The sequence below is a fragment of the Terrapene carolina genome, unplaced genomic scaffold (genome assembly GCF_002925995.2).
Source record: "Terrapene carolina triunguis isolate 2854851 unplaced genomic scaffold, T_m_triunguis-2.0 Scaffold227, whole genome shotgun sequence".
NCBI lineage: Eukaryota > Metazoa > Chordata > Testudines > Emydidae > Terrapene > Terrapene triunguis.
Genome location: NW_020664578.1, coordinates 3,599,804 through 3,616,343, shown reverse-complemented (window position 1 = coordinate 3,616,343; position 16,540 = coordinate 3,599,804). Strand labels below are relative to the sequence as shown.

The window sequence follows — 16,540 nt, the reverse complement described above, 5'->3', positions numbered from 1 at the left end:
ATCCCAATGGAATTTGCCCAGAGATTCCCATGGGAGTTTCACCTGCTTGTTTCGGGTAGAAATTGGCCCGGGGTGATAAAGCAAACGATGACTGATCTAAATAGTGTGTCAGTCCTCAGATGCAACAGTGACTCCCTGGCTGAATATAGGGCTTTTCTCTACCGAAGAGTTGCTGAGCAGCAGGAAGGAACATGTTCAGCAAGGCCGAGCAGAAGGGACTGATAGAACTGTTTTCAGTTTGTGTCTGTGTGAGAAGTCAGCCCAAATATTAATAGGGCTGCTGAGCCTATAGGTCTCTCCATCTAGCATGGACTGTGATGTGTTGATTACCTGGAGTGGAACAGCGGCGAATCCAAGCCAGACTCAGAGACACCATCAACCCCAACAGGAAAACTGCCACCACGTGGTGCAATATCTGCGGCACACACCAGCTGGGATGGACTGTGGAGGAAGCAGACTCCAGTGGATCATCAGGAGCTGGGACAGTCATGTTTGCACCGTTTCGTTAAACTCATTGGCTTAATTTACAAACCTGGTTCCATTGAAGTGAATGGGATTTTTGCCATTGACTTCAGTGGGGCCAGGATTCCACCCATGTAGTTTACAAGTCATAGGATCAGAGCAATGTAGGGCTGGAAGGGACCTCGAGAAGACCTCAAGTCCAGGCGCCAGTGCTGAGGCAGGATCAAGCAAACCTAAACCGTGCTTGACAGGCGTTTGTCCAACCTGTTATTAAAAACCTCCTGGGATTCCACAACCTCCCTAGGTAGCATGTTCAAGTTCTTAGCTACACTAGAACCTCAAAGTTACAAACATCTTCATGCATTCTCGAAGATGATCACTAATGAGATTGCATCAGCTACTTCCTTAAGTATCCTAGGTGTGGACTCAAGGCTGCTGAGCTGTTACGGCTGCTCAGTGCTCCTGTCCCTGGAGCTCTGGCGTTATCAGCACCAGCAGAGAGCGCGGCCTGTGAATTCAGCAGATCTCTACATTGCTCAGAGGGAAAGACTACAGGCACGGCTTGGTGACAAAGGCACTCGGCCAGGTTTATTGTCCTCAAGTCACAGTCCTAACGACTCACACAAGTACATTAACCAATGAGTGCCCCCTAGCCAGGAGCGGCTCAGTCAGCAGTGGGCATTTCTGCTGTCCCTTCGGCCACACAAAGGATTAAGGCAAGGTCCCCCAACATTTATAGACACAGACAAACAACGGAGATAAACAACTTCCGTACCACCTTATGTGTCTCATGGCATCTCTTTGTTACTTCCCCTTGTATCTTGTTCCTAATATCTCGGACAAAACATCCTTATTTGTTGTTCTGTCAAACCATCTCATCTTGTACTAGATTAGGGTGGATATGTACTAGCCTTCTGGAATGTATTTACGTAAATATCTAGTGCCTAGTACTTCCTACTTGCTATGTTTTAGCAACTTTGCCAAGTTCATGTACCTGACAGTGAACTTGTAAGCATCTGCTTTAATACATAGCCTGACTTTGGTTCACAGCCTCTAGGTCCGGCCTCAGGTCTTGCACCAGGCCCAGTGCTCCAAGCACTCTCTCTCTACCACACTACGGTGAATTTCATCAGGCCCCTCTGACTTAAATACATACAATTTATCTAAATATTCTTTAACCTGTTCTTTCCCTACTCTGGCCTGAGAACCTTCCTCCTTTTTGTTAATATTGATTGTGTTAAGCAACTGGATACAATTAACCTTTCCAGTGAAGACTGAAGCAAAAAATGCATTAAACACTTCAGCCTTCTCTCTGTGTCATCCGTTATTTACTCGCCTTGCACGTTAAGTAAAGTCGTGATTTCTTTTAGTTCCAGAAGCAAATATAAAATCACTCACGTTCAAAATACCTGGCACTTTTCTTAACTCTGTTGCCAGAAGAGTTGAATTTGACTTCACATGTGAAAATTTTCACACTGGTCCAGGTGTCTTTTGGGATGCTAATGTGACTTATGAGCATTAAGGATCCATCCTTTGCTTTCAGTGATCGCATTCGTGCCTGTTCCTGCCGATCCCCAGAAATATTCCAGGAAATTTGGACTGGGTTGGAGACTCCGTGGACAATGCAAGCCAGATCAACCATCCCAGTGGAAATGAGGCTGTGGGGAGATGGAACCAGAAGCAAAACGCAGCTGCTCGCGGTGTAGCTGTCTGAGCAGAATAAAGCAGAGAATTTATTGTTCCATCCTGCATCTGACTCACAACAGACCTACCATCTGTTTATTATCTAATTAAAGGCACCAATTTTACTTTGTTACAATTGTACACTTCCACTGAAGTCAATACAATTACACTAGTGTAACGGACCAGCCGTTAATCTCATGAGATGGGGATTCATTCAAAGTAAAAAATTCTGCAAAAAGAAAAGAATAAATGTTACTAGATGTATTTGTGGCTGTTAGGTCCAAAACAATCTGGCAGCAATAAATAATGATGAGGGTAAAACTAAAGTGCTTTTTTAAACAAAATCTGCCATCTTTGACCATTAAAGGGAAAAAATTAATTGAGTCCCCTAAAAATGCAGAATCTGCTTCTAAGCGGCGACATTTAGTTGTTATTTTTCAGCTTAGTTTCTCCTTTTCAACCATTTCAGCTTTGAAAGTTGTACCATGTTCCATTTTCCTGGGTTTTTTTTTTTTTTAAACATCTCTGCATTGTTAATCCCTTTTCCCCTTGCGTTACACCATTATCTTTCCTTACCTCCAACAATCAGTGTGGATCCATTGCCGAAAATCAGATAGCTGCTGGATTTAACTGCACAGTAATAGTCACCAGTCTCGTTCTGCTGGACGTTGTAGATTTCCAGTGTCATGCCGTGTGTCTCGGGTTTGCAGGCAAACTTACTTACATTTTGATCATTTAAGCATTTCTTGATGCAGGTGGGCCCCTCACCTTCTCTTCTCCTGTACCAATAAACCGAAATGCCACCTCCTTCCAGTTTTTCTTTGGAAGAACAAGGGATCTTTGCCGTAGCACTAATTTCGACAAACAGGAATTGCTGAGTCGGGTACAGAGATAACTGTGCTCCCAACACTGCAGAAATAAAACAGATTATGTCGTTTTAGTCAGCTTTCATTGAGTCTCTCTCTGCCATAGACAAATGGGATGGTTCCGGAATAAAACTTATTTAGTCTGATAATACTTATGCTCTGTAAAAGTGGCTGCAGCGTGACTACTAGAAACCATGCTAAAGCTAGCACAAGTGAATGGAAGTGCATCTAAACTGCAGCAAAACTCTCCTAAGCTACCACAAAAGTCCACATCCTCTTGCACTGGCTATTTTCTGAATGCTGTTCAGTAACACAAGGAGTTTTACCCATGGAAGAGAAAATCAGATACTTGGCAAAGAGCATGTTTGTAGAAAACACAACGAAAGTCTGACACGCTGCTTCAGTGAAGGGTCATTTCTGATGAAGAACACGGCCCAGGAGAGTGTGCTGTGGTGTAGATGGATATCAACTGACTGGGGGAGGGGGCAGGGGGAGGGTAGGTGAGGGGGGAGGAACCCACAAAGGATGCTGTATTTCTTGCTGACTGTTGATGAATTAATATCAGACCCCGAGATACTGTAGGGTACATTTTCAAAAGCATCAAAGTTGCATTGATTTTCTATGGTATTTATGCCCTTAATTCCGATGCCTTTGAAAATTTGGCTCATAATGATGATAAGTATAAATACCCAAAGATAGGACAACACAGAAGAAAATATTCTACCAAATACAGCACGCAGTGTTGGGTTCTAAAGGGTCAGAATAGTATGCCACGTTGGTTAATGTGCCAATGTTGCAAGGTACAATGCATCCAGCACATGGCATGAAAAAATGAGGGAGTTACTTCCTGCACCCACCCATCCTTCTGTATTTCCTGACAGCATAACACTAACCAGTAATGATCATTTGGAGGCCAGGCTTGGAGGACTTTATTCGCCATTTAAATCACCAAAGTGAAAGCTGCAGCTTGTTTCAGAAATGACAGAACTAACGCCTCCTTTTATGTATTTCCCGAATATGGGAGAGGTTGGACTTTGCCATGTCACCAATCTTCTTACTCTGCAGGTTGGATCCAATCCTGCAACCTGTGCACATCCAGAACACCCACTGGGGCATGAATCTGCGCAGGATTGGTCCTTTCTGGCATCGCATTTACAAGGCTGTAGAGGTGTCATGGATTTTATGAGAACCTGCTATGCCACCTATGCCATGGCACGTGGCCTGACTGAGGTGCGTAGTGGTAGGGGACTCGGTCCTGGAGTGCCCCCTGGTGGTCCATTGTAGAATCATGGTTGCACCCCTGCCTCAGTTTCTTGTGCTCCATTCTGGGATGGAAGCTGTATCACTCAGCCTTCCTCCGAGACTCCAGCCGGGTCTCTCTCCTTCAGGGGTTGTACGGGACCTCACCCCACAGTTCTGCTGGTCCCCGGTGGAATCCTTGCCTTAGGGCTTCTCCTACCCCTGGCTCTGGTGGGGCCCTTTTACAGGTTTCTTCAGTCCCTTCTTCAGCAGGCCGAAGCAAAAGAAATTAAAGCAGGAACAAAAAGTAAAGTTAGTGCTGCCACCCAGGTCTGGTGTCTCACCAATCTCTACCCCCTTCCACGAGGGGATGGCAGGGGGACCCAGGCATGCCCTTTCCTCTGGGTGCCAGACCAGGGATCCTATGTTAGGCAGTCAAAAAGACTTGTTTTTGTTTAAATCTCCGACTGCCTCCCTGAGCTGCTTCCTACCTCTGTACTTGACAGGTACTGGCAGGGAATTCATTTGCCTGGGTAGCTTTTTCCCATCTGACCCTGTGGAACTCCCCGCCCCCCCCCGGTCCCTCTCTGGGTACGTCTACACTGAGATAAAAAACCTGCGGCGCCAAGTCTCAGAACCAGGGTCAACTGACACGGGCTTGCTGGGCTCAGGCTGTGAGACTATACAATCTCAGTATAGATGCTCAGGCTGGAGCCAGGCTTTGAGACCCTGCAAGAGAGGAAGGTGTCAGAGCCCGAGCGTCTACACTGAGATTTTATAGCCCTGCAGCCCGAGCCCTGCAACCCTGTGTCAGCTGACCTGGATCAGCCATGCAGTGTAGACGTACCCAGAATCTCTCTGGCAGCTGCCCCACTCCAGTCGGGTTGCAGCTTTTTATCCCAGCTGTTAAACCTGCCATTTAGCTGCCGCTGGGGAAGTGATTGCTTCCTGTCTTAACCCTTTAGTGTCTGCTGTCTTGTAGGGTCTATACACCCCATCACAAGGAGGATATAATGCCCCTCTCTGCCTGTTATCGGGCTCTTCCATTACTATTGATCTTCTTTCTGGCTATCTCCTCCTTATTTGTGCCATGACATTTAGTTTGTTGCTTGTTTAACCCACCTCTTGTTTCCTCTGTCTGTCCCTAAACCAGTGAACATGTGGGTCACTATGGCCAGTTAGTTCATCATCTGAAAGAAAGGGGGAAGTCTCCTACCAAGCTCAAAGCGGAAAAGGGCATTTCTCACCAGTGGTGCTACTCAGACACATCAAATTAGTAAGGAGCCCAGCAGGACCTTGAGGCTGATGGGAGATTTTCCATCGCAACCATTTTCAGTGGAAAAGTGGATCTGAAAGAAATTTTTTTTTGCTGAAAAAATATCTGCTTTCCTCGGAAAATTTCGACTATTTGTTGAAAACCCAAAAACCAAAAAGTTTTAGATTTTTCCTACAAAACGTCAAAAATGTCTTTGTAAAAATCACCCCAGTTTGTGACCAGTTCTTCTCCACAGCACTTGGACAAAGGCAGGCAGATGCCTATGCTGCAAGGAAAGGTCAACCCCTCTGTCGGGTGTCAGCTAAGGCTAAATCAGATTCATTCATTAAAGAGTTGGACCCCCACTTTACAACTATATGTTACATCACGCGGGAGCTTTCACGGGAAGGTCATTGTTCGAAATGGTTTAAAGAGGCTTTCTGGGTAACATTAGTAAGACTGATATGAATTATTTAAATGAGATACATTCAGGTGATGGTGAGAGATATGTAAACGATTTGCACTAAATTAGAGCTAAACCCAAACTGAAACACCCCCTTTGGTGAAGTTGAGAAAATTGTTTCCTATCTCCCGGCTCCGAGCTGAAAACAAAAATAGATAAGCCATGCAGAGAGTCACAGTATTTCCGGCCAGACTCAAACAAGGAGCGGAGAGTCTCTTGGGATCAGATGTCTGGGTCAGATTTTTCAGCCCTATTTCCAAACTCAGGGCTAGCGCCTGTTGCTTCGTTAGGCAAAATTCCCATTGATGTAGGTGGAAATTTTGCCTGAGTGAGGACTGCAGAATCACAACCCAAAGCATTTCAGACAGATACATATCCCAGCTAATCCTCCAAATCTCTTAAGGTTCAGTTGTCACTATTGGGGAAAATGCCATAAGGCAGTGGTTCTCAACCAGGGGTACGTGTACCCCTGGGGGTACTCAGAGGTCTACCAGGGGGTACATCAACTCATCTAGATATTTGCCTAGTTTTACAACAGGCTACATAAAAAGCCCTAGCAAAGTCAGTACAAACTAAAATTTCATAAAGACAATGACTTGTTTATACTGCTCTCTATACTGTACACTGAAATGTAAGTACAATATTTATATTCCAATTGATTTATTTTATAATGATATGGTAAAAATGAGAAAGTCAGCAATTTTTCAGTAATAGTGTGCTGTGACACTTGTGTATTTTTATGTCTGATTGTGTAAGCAAGTACCTTTTGAGTGAGGTGAAACTTGGGGGTATGCAAGACAAATCAGACTCCTGAAAGGGGTACAGTAGCCTGGAAAGGTTAAGAGCCACTGTCACAGGGGACAGAGAATGCAAAGAGTATTGTACCATATTGTGCTATCTTCTCATGGAAGGCATGATATGGCCCACTGAGCCCTCATAAATACAGTTTTAGGCAAATACGTATGCCAGGGCTTAACTTTATTCCCTTTAGGAGTCCCACTGAAATCAATGGGATTACTCCTGGGAATACAGTTAGCACATGTCTGTACTAGTGTTTGCAGGACTAGGGCCACAGAGCTACAAATGCTTCGTAACGTCTTTTTGTGCAGATGGGCTAAAATGATCTTTAGAAGAAAAAAGAGAGAAAATAAGGAGGTATATTTAGATCTACATTACAAAAACATGTATGCTATTTTTTCCCCCCGTGGTTCAGTGAGCGAGGAAGTTCATTAACAAAGGCTGGTTCTTTTGTGGTGAAACCGTTAGACAACAAGTGATTACAGACAACAAGAAAATAAAGTGTTTTGCTCTCTGACAAACAAAAAAAGAGTGGCAAAAGTAGTGAGTTGACACTGTCCACAGGCAGATGCAAATAACCCAGCAAGCAGCTCGGAGCTTTTGCAAATGATTTTGATGCTCACAACACAGCTACCCCGTTCCCTTCAAAAAGACCAACTAAACAAACAAGCAAAGCGAAAAGCCCAGCTAACTGAAAAAAAACAAAAACAAAGAACCAGACAAAGAACCCCCCATCCGTCCCCTGCAAGCCATCAAAACATCACCCTGCAACAAATTAGCCTAACTAAGTAAACAAACCAAAAATAATAAAATATAAAAAATTAAAAACAAAATCCCAACCCTAAATTCAGTTTTTATTCCCAGTAGGGAGGAGAGCCAGAGACTTCTTAAAGCCCACTAGAGACTTTATTATTGCTATTACTTTTATATGACAGGTACTCAGATACACTAGCTGTGGGCGACATGATAAAACCTGGAGATAGACGACTGATCTATGTTAAAAATACTCAACGTTCTACACTACAGGGACATGCACTTCAAAGAGTGTCCCAAGTGCAGAAGGGTCGATGGACATGGATAGCCTCATAAATACATTTTTCAAATGTAAAAGAAAAGAGCTGTCGAATGAGCCCTTCTCTTTCCTGGAAGGTGTTCTTTGGGAGTGAGAGTATATTTATTAGCTGCAGCAAACACGCTGGGTAACTGAAAACACAATCATGCTTTCTGTTTGGCTGAGATAATCTGAATCATCTTCTAACAAAGGGGTTTTGCATTGTAAATTCCTGTGTATCAACTTGAAGAATGTACTCCTAAAAGTTCAGATATTCCAGACTGCCTTTCTAAAATTGGTTAGAACAGCTTAGACCCTGGGTTAGCGGCTTTTTATCATAGAAATAAAAATCGAGTGCCTACAGTAGCTTTAAACTTTGTCTTAACATTTAACATCCACTGGACTTTATTAGTGAAGAACAATTTTATAATGAATGTATATAAAAGAAATGCAACTGGGTGAAATACTTTGCATTTCCTTTAATTGAATGAATAGGGACCAAGCAGATAAACAGTAGCCATAGAGCACTCTATGGTTTTGCTGCAGCTTTTTAAAAGTTGAGGATTTTTATTTTAAATACAAGTAAGTAAATTTAGTAGCAGTGAAGGGAGAAAATGAGGAACAGTTAAAGCATAATCAACAGCATTGCAATCTTCGCCCATACAGCTCTACCAAGATGCCTGAATTGCTTCTCTGTTACAATTATAGCACAGATTATTGGCTTGATTGACAGGAATTTCATATGGGCATGTCAGCACCACATCATTAACATACCTGTATTATAAATACTTATAGTACTATAGAAGTAACAAATAAAATAGTAATAGTATAAACGTCATTAGGATAAAGTGTGTCTCAGTATTGTCTAACTTTTGGTGTTTAGGGCATAGTATCTCTGCTGGTTCATATCCCATTGGGATGGAATTCAATGTACAGGTGGTTGGCGAGATGAGAAAAGTTTTGAAATTATTTTTACCAAACATTCAGATTGCTTTAGCCTATTTTTGATGAGGAGATTGGCCAATAGGTTAAATTCTCAAGATGTCGTGTGTTTTTTTAAGCCATCCACAAACTATCAAGTAGCTGTATTAAAAAAAAAATATTGAAGCCAAGTGATGTATTCCCAATTAGACTGATCACATTTATAAAATGTAAAATGCACCAGGTGTTTTTAAAATTTAAACTTGCCTATTAACCATCCACAGCTACTTCCTATAACATTTTACATTTCTAAGCACCGTGACAAATGCAACAGACAAGCTTCAGGTAGTAGCTGTTTTCTCCTATATTTCATGGGTGTTGAAATAGCCGGAGTCTCATATATGGGACATGGGCTAGTGAGGTCCGAGTATTGCCATATTGTATTAAACTTCCCATGAGATAGACATCAATGAGACATGATTTCCAAATGGTTTTTTAGAATATTCAAATATGTAAGATGACCGTGTTTCTGAATACACATTTACAAGAAAGGAATTGAAATATCTTCGTGGGTATTTCAGTTCTTTTTTCTCTCTAACTCATTTTGAATGTTATTGCAAGGAACATGCATTAGGCACATACCTGTGTGACCCACAATTAGGTTATGTCTCAAAGATCTCAACTGGAATAACCGTATACTTCCATTTTCTAGACCCATCCATTCCTTTCCCACTGGGTCTCTTCCCAAAACATTTATTTCATCTGCAATAATAACTAAACAAACAAGCTAATGTATTTTTGTACATTTCCCACACTTCCATAGTGCACGACCAGCCTCTTCAATGATTTCCTCTATCCTTTGATAAAATATCAGGGCGACTCTTCAGAGCCACGCACCTTATTCTCTTTCTATCGGGGCTAACATCCCCCAAATACGTCTGAATGTCTGAAACCCTGAAGCACAGAAAATAATCCACATAAGTTTCAGTCCAAAGAAGGGCTTGTCCCATCCATCCAATTATGAGATGAAAAATTCCTTTTAAAATACACACTCTGCTGTCACACAGTCAGACCCGAGATTTGTTGTGTAATGAATTTTAGAGGCAACTGAATATTATTCCCTAGATTTGCCCTGCTGGCTGTCAGAGTAAGATTTTGAATGGGGTTAGTAATATCTCCTGGCCCTCTCCTTTGTCACACATGTTGCCCCCACAGAACTTTAAGAGGAAATATGACATCTTCCTCTCCACGTGATAAAGTCTTTCATCAAGAGATCCATTAACTAACAGGCATCTACCATTCTCAGAGCATCAACTTTGCACGACTGAAGAAAGCCAGAAAATGTCCTACCAGATCATTTGGATGATTCTATTCTGTCTGCAGAGTAAGTATTTTAGCCTGATATTTCATGCTTGTTTTGTACCTTGCTACAAAAAATTACTTTCATGTGCAAAGATCTTCTGAAATACGGGTAACACCAAGAGGAGCTGATGGGGAGAGTTAACAGTCATATGTTTTAGTTCACCAGCTGAAATCCTAAGAGAGGTAATGAAATAATGTGTTGTGCTCTCCACAACACCTTGAATATAGTTTAACATTTTGGATACTGTAATGGATTGTTGTTCAAAATCCAGTTCTCTTTTATGCTCATGTATTTTATATAGGCTTCCAGGGGCATTAGTCTTTTTTTATAGATAATCAAAAAGATGATTTTAAGCCTGAATGTCAAAGCACACCCTTTCATGTACAATTTTGGTCAAATAACATTAATTTTATTGTTTTTAACTCTGATTCAAGCTTAATATGAATGGGAGAGTGCAGTCTAGTGGATAGAGCAGAGGACCCAGGAGTCAGAACACTTGGGTTTTATTCAAAATCATGTCATTGATGTGTGGGACCCTTGCCAAATCTCTCCACTTACCTGTGATAGTTTCTCCAGCTGTACACAGGGATAATATTTCATCATCTCACAGGAAAATTGTGAGGCTTAACTCATTAATAGCTGCAAAGCAGTTTGATTATCATGTGACAGGCTCTAAGTGCTGAATATTATTAGGGTGACCAGATAGCAAGTGTGAAAAATCGGGACACTTTTTTGGGGGGGTATAGTTGTGTATATAAGACAAAGCCCCTAATATTGGAACGGTCCCAATAATATCGGGATGTCAGGTCACCCTAAATATTATTTATTAGTATGATTGTGAGGTTTAATTAATTGTGATAAGTGCTTCAATGTCTTTGGATGAGAGGTGATGTAGATGTGCAAAGGGATTGATTAGCATCCATGCGTGCAGTCATTATTGTTTATGTTACAGCTATGCTACACTTGACAATATAGCAAAAAATACTATACTAGAAAAAAAATTCAGCAACGTATGTTTCGTTTAAAATACATCAATTTTCCTATAGTGTATATGAATCCTAAGAAAATGCATAAGTACAAAAATAAAGTTAACCCAACCCCAATTTTTAAAACAATGGGCATTTTGCTTGGAGCAGATGCCATGTTATATTGCATATATTGCAAAGGGTGAGTCTCTTACAAGTGATTCATGTGTTCATGTTTTTATGTTTCTTTTTATAGTGACTGCTTCACAGGAAGGGATAGTGATCCAACAGAGCCCAGCACAGATCTTTCTGGCCTCTGGAAAAACTGCAGAGATACACTGTAAGCTTTCAACAAGAAGACAGTATATGTACTGGTACAAAGAGCTTCAGAATGGAAGTTTGCACGGGATTTACCAGAGTTATGAGTCTGCTGCACTTCCACATGAAAAATACTCCAGTAAAGTGAACATTCAGGCAAACACGTTTACTCTGATTATAAGCAACGTACAAAGAAATGACTCTGGGGTGTATTTCTGTGGCCTTGCTGTATATGTACATCCGAACTTCGGGAATGGGACCAGGCTGATTGTCACAGGTGAGTTTCCAGTGGGTTGGGACAATGACATTCCAGAGGTCTGAGGGGTTCTGAGCAGAGCTGTGACTAGGCATTTTAGCGCCTGGGGCAAGCCCTACTGGTTTTTGTCTTGCCCTGGTGGCTGGGGGCTGGCTGGGGTTGCTGCGGGGATGGCCCAGCCATTGGCTCCAGAGCCGATCCCTGGGAGCTGCCGCAGGCCTTTGCATGGCAAGCCACAGCAGAGCAGGGTCAGGGCAAGTGGAGGCCAACTGAGTCATGGCCCTTCTGCCTCCTGCTGGCCCTGAGAATTTCCCAGCCAGGCTCCCACAGGGATAAAAATGGCTGTGGGGTGCTGCGGTGAGCTTCTGAGCCCAGACCCCCGAGCATCAGCCTCTGCCGCGAGCCCAGACGATGAGCCACGCCTATAAGCCCCCTGCTGCTGCTAGCGGCCTGCACCGCCCAGTGCCAGGCTTTGGGGCTCGCTGTGCTGGGGATCCCCCAGCTTCCAGATCGGGGGGCAGGGGGCGTGCTGCACCCGCTGCAGGGGCCGGGGGCGGCTGACTGCATTCCCTGCTTGGGCAGCTCCAGCAGTGGGGCCACCAGGGGTTCGGAGAGCTGGGGGACAGGAGCCTACAGGGGAGAGAGAGGAACAAAGACAAGGGTGGCTTGGGGCAGGTGCAGGGGAGCTGGTGGGGGGAGTGACTGCGGGAGTTGGGGAGGGGGACATGGGAAGCCAAGAGCTGTGGTTGAAGGGAAGCCTGGGAGGCAGGTATGGAGAGACCTCGAGGGCCCCTGAAGGGCTTGGCAGAGCCTTTGGGGCCCTCAGGGGGAGGGAGCTGAAGGGGCAGGAGGGATCCGATCTTTCCTTTCCGCCCCTTTTTTCCACCCCTGTAGCTTTGCGCCCTGGGTGGCTGCCCCGCTTGCCCCGTCCTGGTTATGGCCCTGGTTCTGAGACAGAATCTTGCAATTGTGATTATCTGACCCCCACCCCCACCCCATTTCAGTTTTAAGTCATCAGTGGTTTATGCCAAGAGGTAGAACAATCCAGGTAGTGGATACTGTATGAGACTGTGAATTAGGAAACCTGGATTGTAATCCTGAATCATTGGCCACCCATCACTCTGCAACTAAAATGGGGTAATAACTCTGACTCGCCTCCGTAGAGTGCTTTGATCTCTAACTACTGATGAGAAATGCAACAGTGCTAGCTGTTAGTACTATCCTACCTTCTCATAGGCACGCTCACGGACTGTACCTAGTGAAAGCCACCTGAGCCTGGGATGTGATGCATCTTCCTGCTGGCCTTATAAAACTTTATTAATCCGGCTCTTTACTGGGCATTCACTAATGTGGTTTGCACGGGGAAGCTTTTTACTCGAGAAACTCAGCAGGAGTTGAACATAAGAATACAGTGTAGTAAAGAGGTGTCTAATTTTTGAATCTCCACCCTCTGCACGTATTCAGAATATTAAGACCATCAAGGAGCCAGGGGAACCGTTTGGGGTGGGACGAAGGAGTGTAATGGGATGAAATTAGTAAGAGAAATCCCCTTCGTGCAAGGGAAGTCCCACCATTTAAGACACGGAAGACTAGACTAGACAATGCACTAGATACTTAAAATATTCTCCACTGGCAGGGGCAGGAGCTGGGTAGGGACTAGCTGAGCTACAGGTAACAGGTCTTTCCGGTCTCTATTTTGGGTGACTGAACTCTCTTTTAGATGCCTCTGAGCCAAGACTTTCCATCCTGGTTCCCTCCACCCCAGAGGATGCTGAGCTTCCCCCCGTCATTCCTCTGCTCTGCCTGCTCTCTGATTTCACTCCTCCCTGGAGTGCTGTTCTCTGGGACACTGGTGAGGAGGCATCTGAGAGTCAGATGGATGCTGGAGCCATAGACGGGGAAGGGGTCTTTAGTGTTTGGAGCCTAACGACAATCCCTTCTGAGACGTGGAAGCAGGAGATGATCTGCGCTTGTACAGCCAAGGAGAACAGCACGGGGAGAAGCATCAATGCTACAGTCTCCAAGGAAACAGGTCCAGTATCATATCCTATCTAACCTGTTCTGTCTCCCAAGACATTTATATCTGGTGTCTGGTGAAAACTTCACCTCACGTCAGAACAAAAACACAGATCTAAAGGGTTACTGCTGAGCTAAATAACTAAAATGAGGGGGAGTGGGGACTAGGTATAAAAACTACCTAGAGGGCTTGAATTGTGGGAGAGACAAGGTGGGTGAGGTAATATCTTTTATTGCACCAACTCTGTTGGTGAAAGAGACAAGTCTGAGCTACTCAGAGCTCTTCTCCGGGCCTGTGTAGCTCGACAGCTTGTTTCTTTCACCAACGGAAGCGGGTTCAATAAAAGATATGACCCCACCCACCTTGCCTCTCTAATATCCTGGGACCAACACAGCCATGGCATCAAATTGTGAGAGAACGTTCTGGTAGCTCCCCTGTCACCCGCCTTTCCTCGCTCTCACTTAAAACCATTTTTCTGTTTTATTCAATGAGCAGTGGTAAGAAGTGGGATCTGTGGCAAAACTGCCCCTAGATCTTTCTCCTTATGGGCCTGCTTGAAAGCCCATTGAAGTCAGTGGAAAGAGTCACATAGACTTCAGTCAGTCTTGGGTCAGGCGCTATCTGAGCACTGCTTCTACAAGTGTTTGAGGAGTGTTAATGCCAAAGAGACAGGAGAATGGCTTGGGGGCTCTGAGATGGAATAACTAGGACAATGGGAGTGAACTGAGCAAAGGAAAAAGTAGGATGAATACCCAGGATTCCCGATAATGAGATCTATTGGGTTGTGGGTTTGTCTCTCAAGTGACAAAGATGAAGCCTTATTTAAAGTTGGACTGGATAAAGCACTAGTGAGTCTACTGTAGGGACTAGTCAGGGAGGTGAACTACATAAGACCTACAATCACAGGCCTTTGCTATCTCTAACATTTATGATTCTATGATGCTCCCTAAAAGGGTTTTCATTCTAATTCAGTTTAACTCACTCTAGTCATCAGTGGAACAGTGATTCTCAGACTGGATCAGTGATTCTTAGGCTGAAATAAATCACCTCTTGATAAAATAATGCACAGTGCAGGCAAGCAGAGTTAATAAATAAAAAGACTTAGCTTACCTCGGACTACCAATGGCCTGAATCCAGCCAAGTGGTCAGCTGGCCCCACTAGTGCCACCTCCAGGTGGGGAGTGTGACAATGACCCGAGATGGTGGATTTTGGAGGTAAGGCCTCACTTCTGTGCATGGCGTTCCAGGAGAAGTAGATGACACAGATCCACGCTTTTTAATGGGATTTTTCCACTAACAAATCTTTGCTCAGCACCTAACGTTGTTCTCTTCTCTCTGCAGTTTTCTTTCCTGGCCTCATCTGCAATTATGTGTTATATGTTGAGCTGTCTTGTATTTTCATCCTTGTCGTCATCCAGCTGCTGATCCTGCTCTTCAGAAAGTGTCCCACCAGAGGTAACTTGTTTATAACTCTATCTGCTAGGAAGCAGCCATTCAGCACATATCCCTGTAACTGTCCTTTTGTTCTTCTCCAGCAGGGAAAGCTGTGCAAACAGGGAATCAAATACCTATGAGGCACCTTCCACAGGTAAAGTGCTTTTTTACGTCAGAAAGATACAGTATATTCATAGGGTGTTAAACTAGTGTCCTGGCCAAATTCCGACACTGGTGGCTACATTCCGATTACTTGATTTCCTCTGACCCTCACGTGAAGAAGCTATTCTTTCATTTCCCTCCTAATGTAGACATCAACTGCTTTGTAGGGTTGCCGGTGCAGAATTGCGCTATTGTATTACCACATTCCTGCCTGCCCGAGTGGTGGATGAAGCCGTGCTTTTTATGCTTATGAGTTTTACATGGACCAAAAAAGAAAAAAAGTCTGAACGGTTGGTCACATTCATCCAAATGTTGCTCCAAGTTACATGGTCATACATCGAGTTACCTCCTCATTGGCATTAGTGGAATTATTCAAATCAACATTGGTCTGGCATAATTTGGCCTAAATATTTTTCACTCTCCCATAATTCAAAAGCAAGCCAACTAATGGCCTGCAAACTTTAAAAAAAAAAATCACATCATGGCCCAGACTAGATGTTAAAACATTTAATCCTTCTAGGAATTTTGAGAAGGAAAGAAGACTGAAAATAGGAATTTAGAATGGAACAGCTCTAACAACAGGGGGCGGGGGTCTAATTCTTGTAGCAGATACACTGATGCAACTCCAATCCCAGCAGTAACGGAGATGAGAATTTAGCTTGTGGTTACTACTGCATCTTTTGGGTCATATTTCTCTGTCATTTGCAACAGCCCATTGACTTCAGTGAAGTTACTGTGCATTTATGCCAGTGTAGATCAGATCCGAATCTAACCTCTTTTTTTGTAAAATGCTTCTACACAATATTCTGCTCTCACTTACACTGACATAAAATTGAATTCCATTGACTTCAGAGGAGTTACTCTAGTTTTACATCAGTGTGAGTGAGAGTAGAATTTGGTTTCTTGTCTTGTTACCTAATAAGTAGTACTAGTTAAATGTATGAGATTATAGATTCGCATTAAGAATATTAATATCTGGTCTTTCCTTTTTCTGTTCCAGACCGAGTATGCAGCTGTGAGGTACAATAAATGAAAAGTGCCTTTTTAACTGACTTGTTCTGACAAAATTATTTATAGGGTTTAAAAAGGCTATGCATGAGGGAAAAATGAAAGTGAAAGAATTTCGGAGTCTAATGTCTGCACTTTACTAACTACTAAAATGTGAGGTGGCTGGGCTTAAAATACAACTTGTTATAGACTCATAGACTTTAAGGTCAGAAGGGACCATTATGATCTTCTAGTCTGACCTCCTGCACAACGCAGGCCACAGAATCTCACCCATCCACT

At 43.5% G+C, this 16,540-nt stretch overlaps 2 protein-coding genes across 2 annotated transcripts; one reads left to right on the top strand and one right to left on the bottom strand.

The window, feature by feature from the left end:
- Positions 1-286: 286 nt before the first annotated feature.
- Positions 287-3,374, bottom strand: LOC112106029 (immunoglobulin kappa light chain-like). The gene is made up of 4 exons (XM_029912467.1): positions 3,338-3,374; positions 2,722-3,054; positions 1,861-2,172; positions 287-441 (listed from the first exon to the last, which is right to left on the bottom strand). The coding sequence occupies exons 1-4, from the start codon at positions 3,372-3,374 to the stop codon at positions 287-289; spliced, it is 837 nt and encodes a 278-aa protein (XP_029768327.1).
- Positions 3,375-4,028: 654 nt separating this feature from the next.
- LOC113407585 (immunoglobulin gamma-1 heavy chain-like) lies at positions 4,029-16,333 on the top strand. The gene is made up of 6 exons (XM_029912466.1): positions 4,029-4,251; positions 11,323-11,661; positions 13,361-13,672; positions 14,999-15,112; positions 15,193-15,245; positions 16,254-16,333. Exons 1-6 carry the CDS (start codon positions 4,029-4,031, stop codon positions 16,284-16,286), a joined length of 1,074 nt encoding a protein of 357 aa, XP_029768326.1. The 3' UTR covers positions 16,287-16,333.
- Positions 16,334-16,540: the final 207 nt, after the last annotated feature.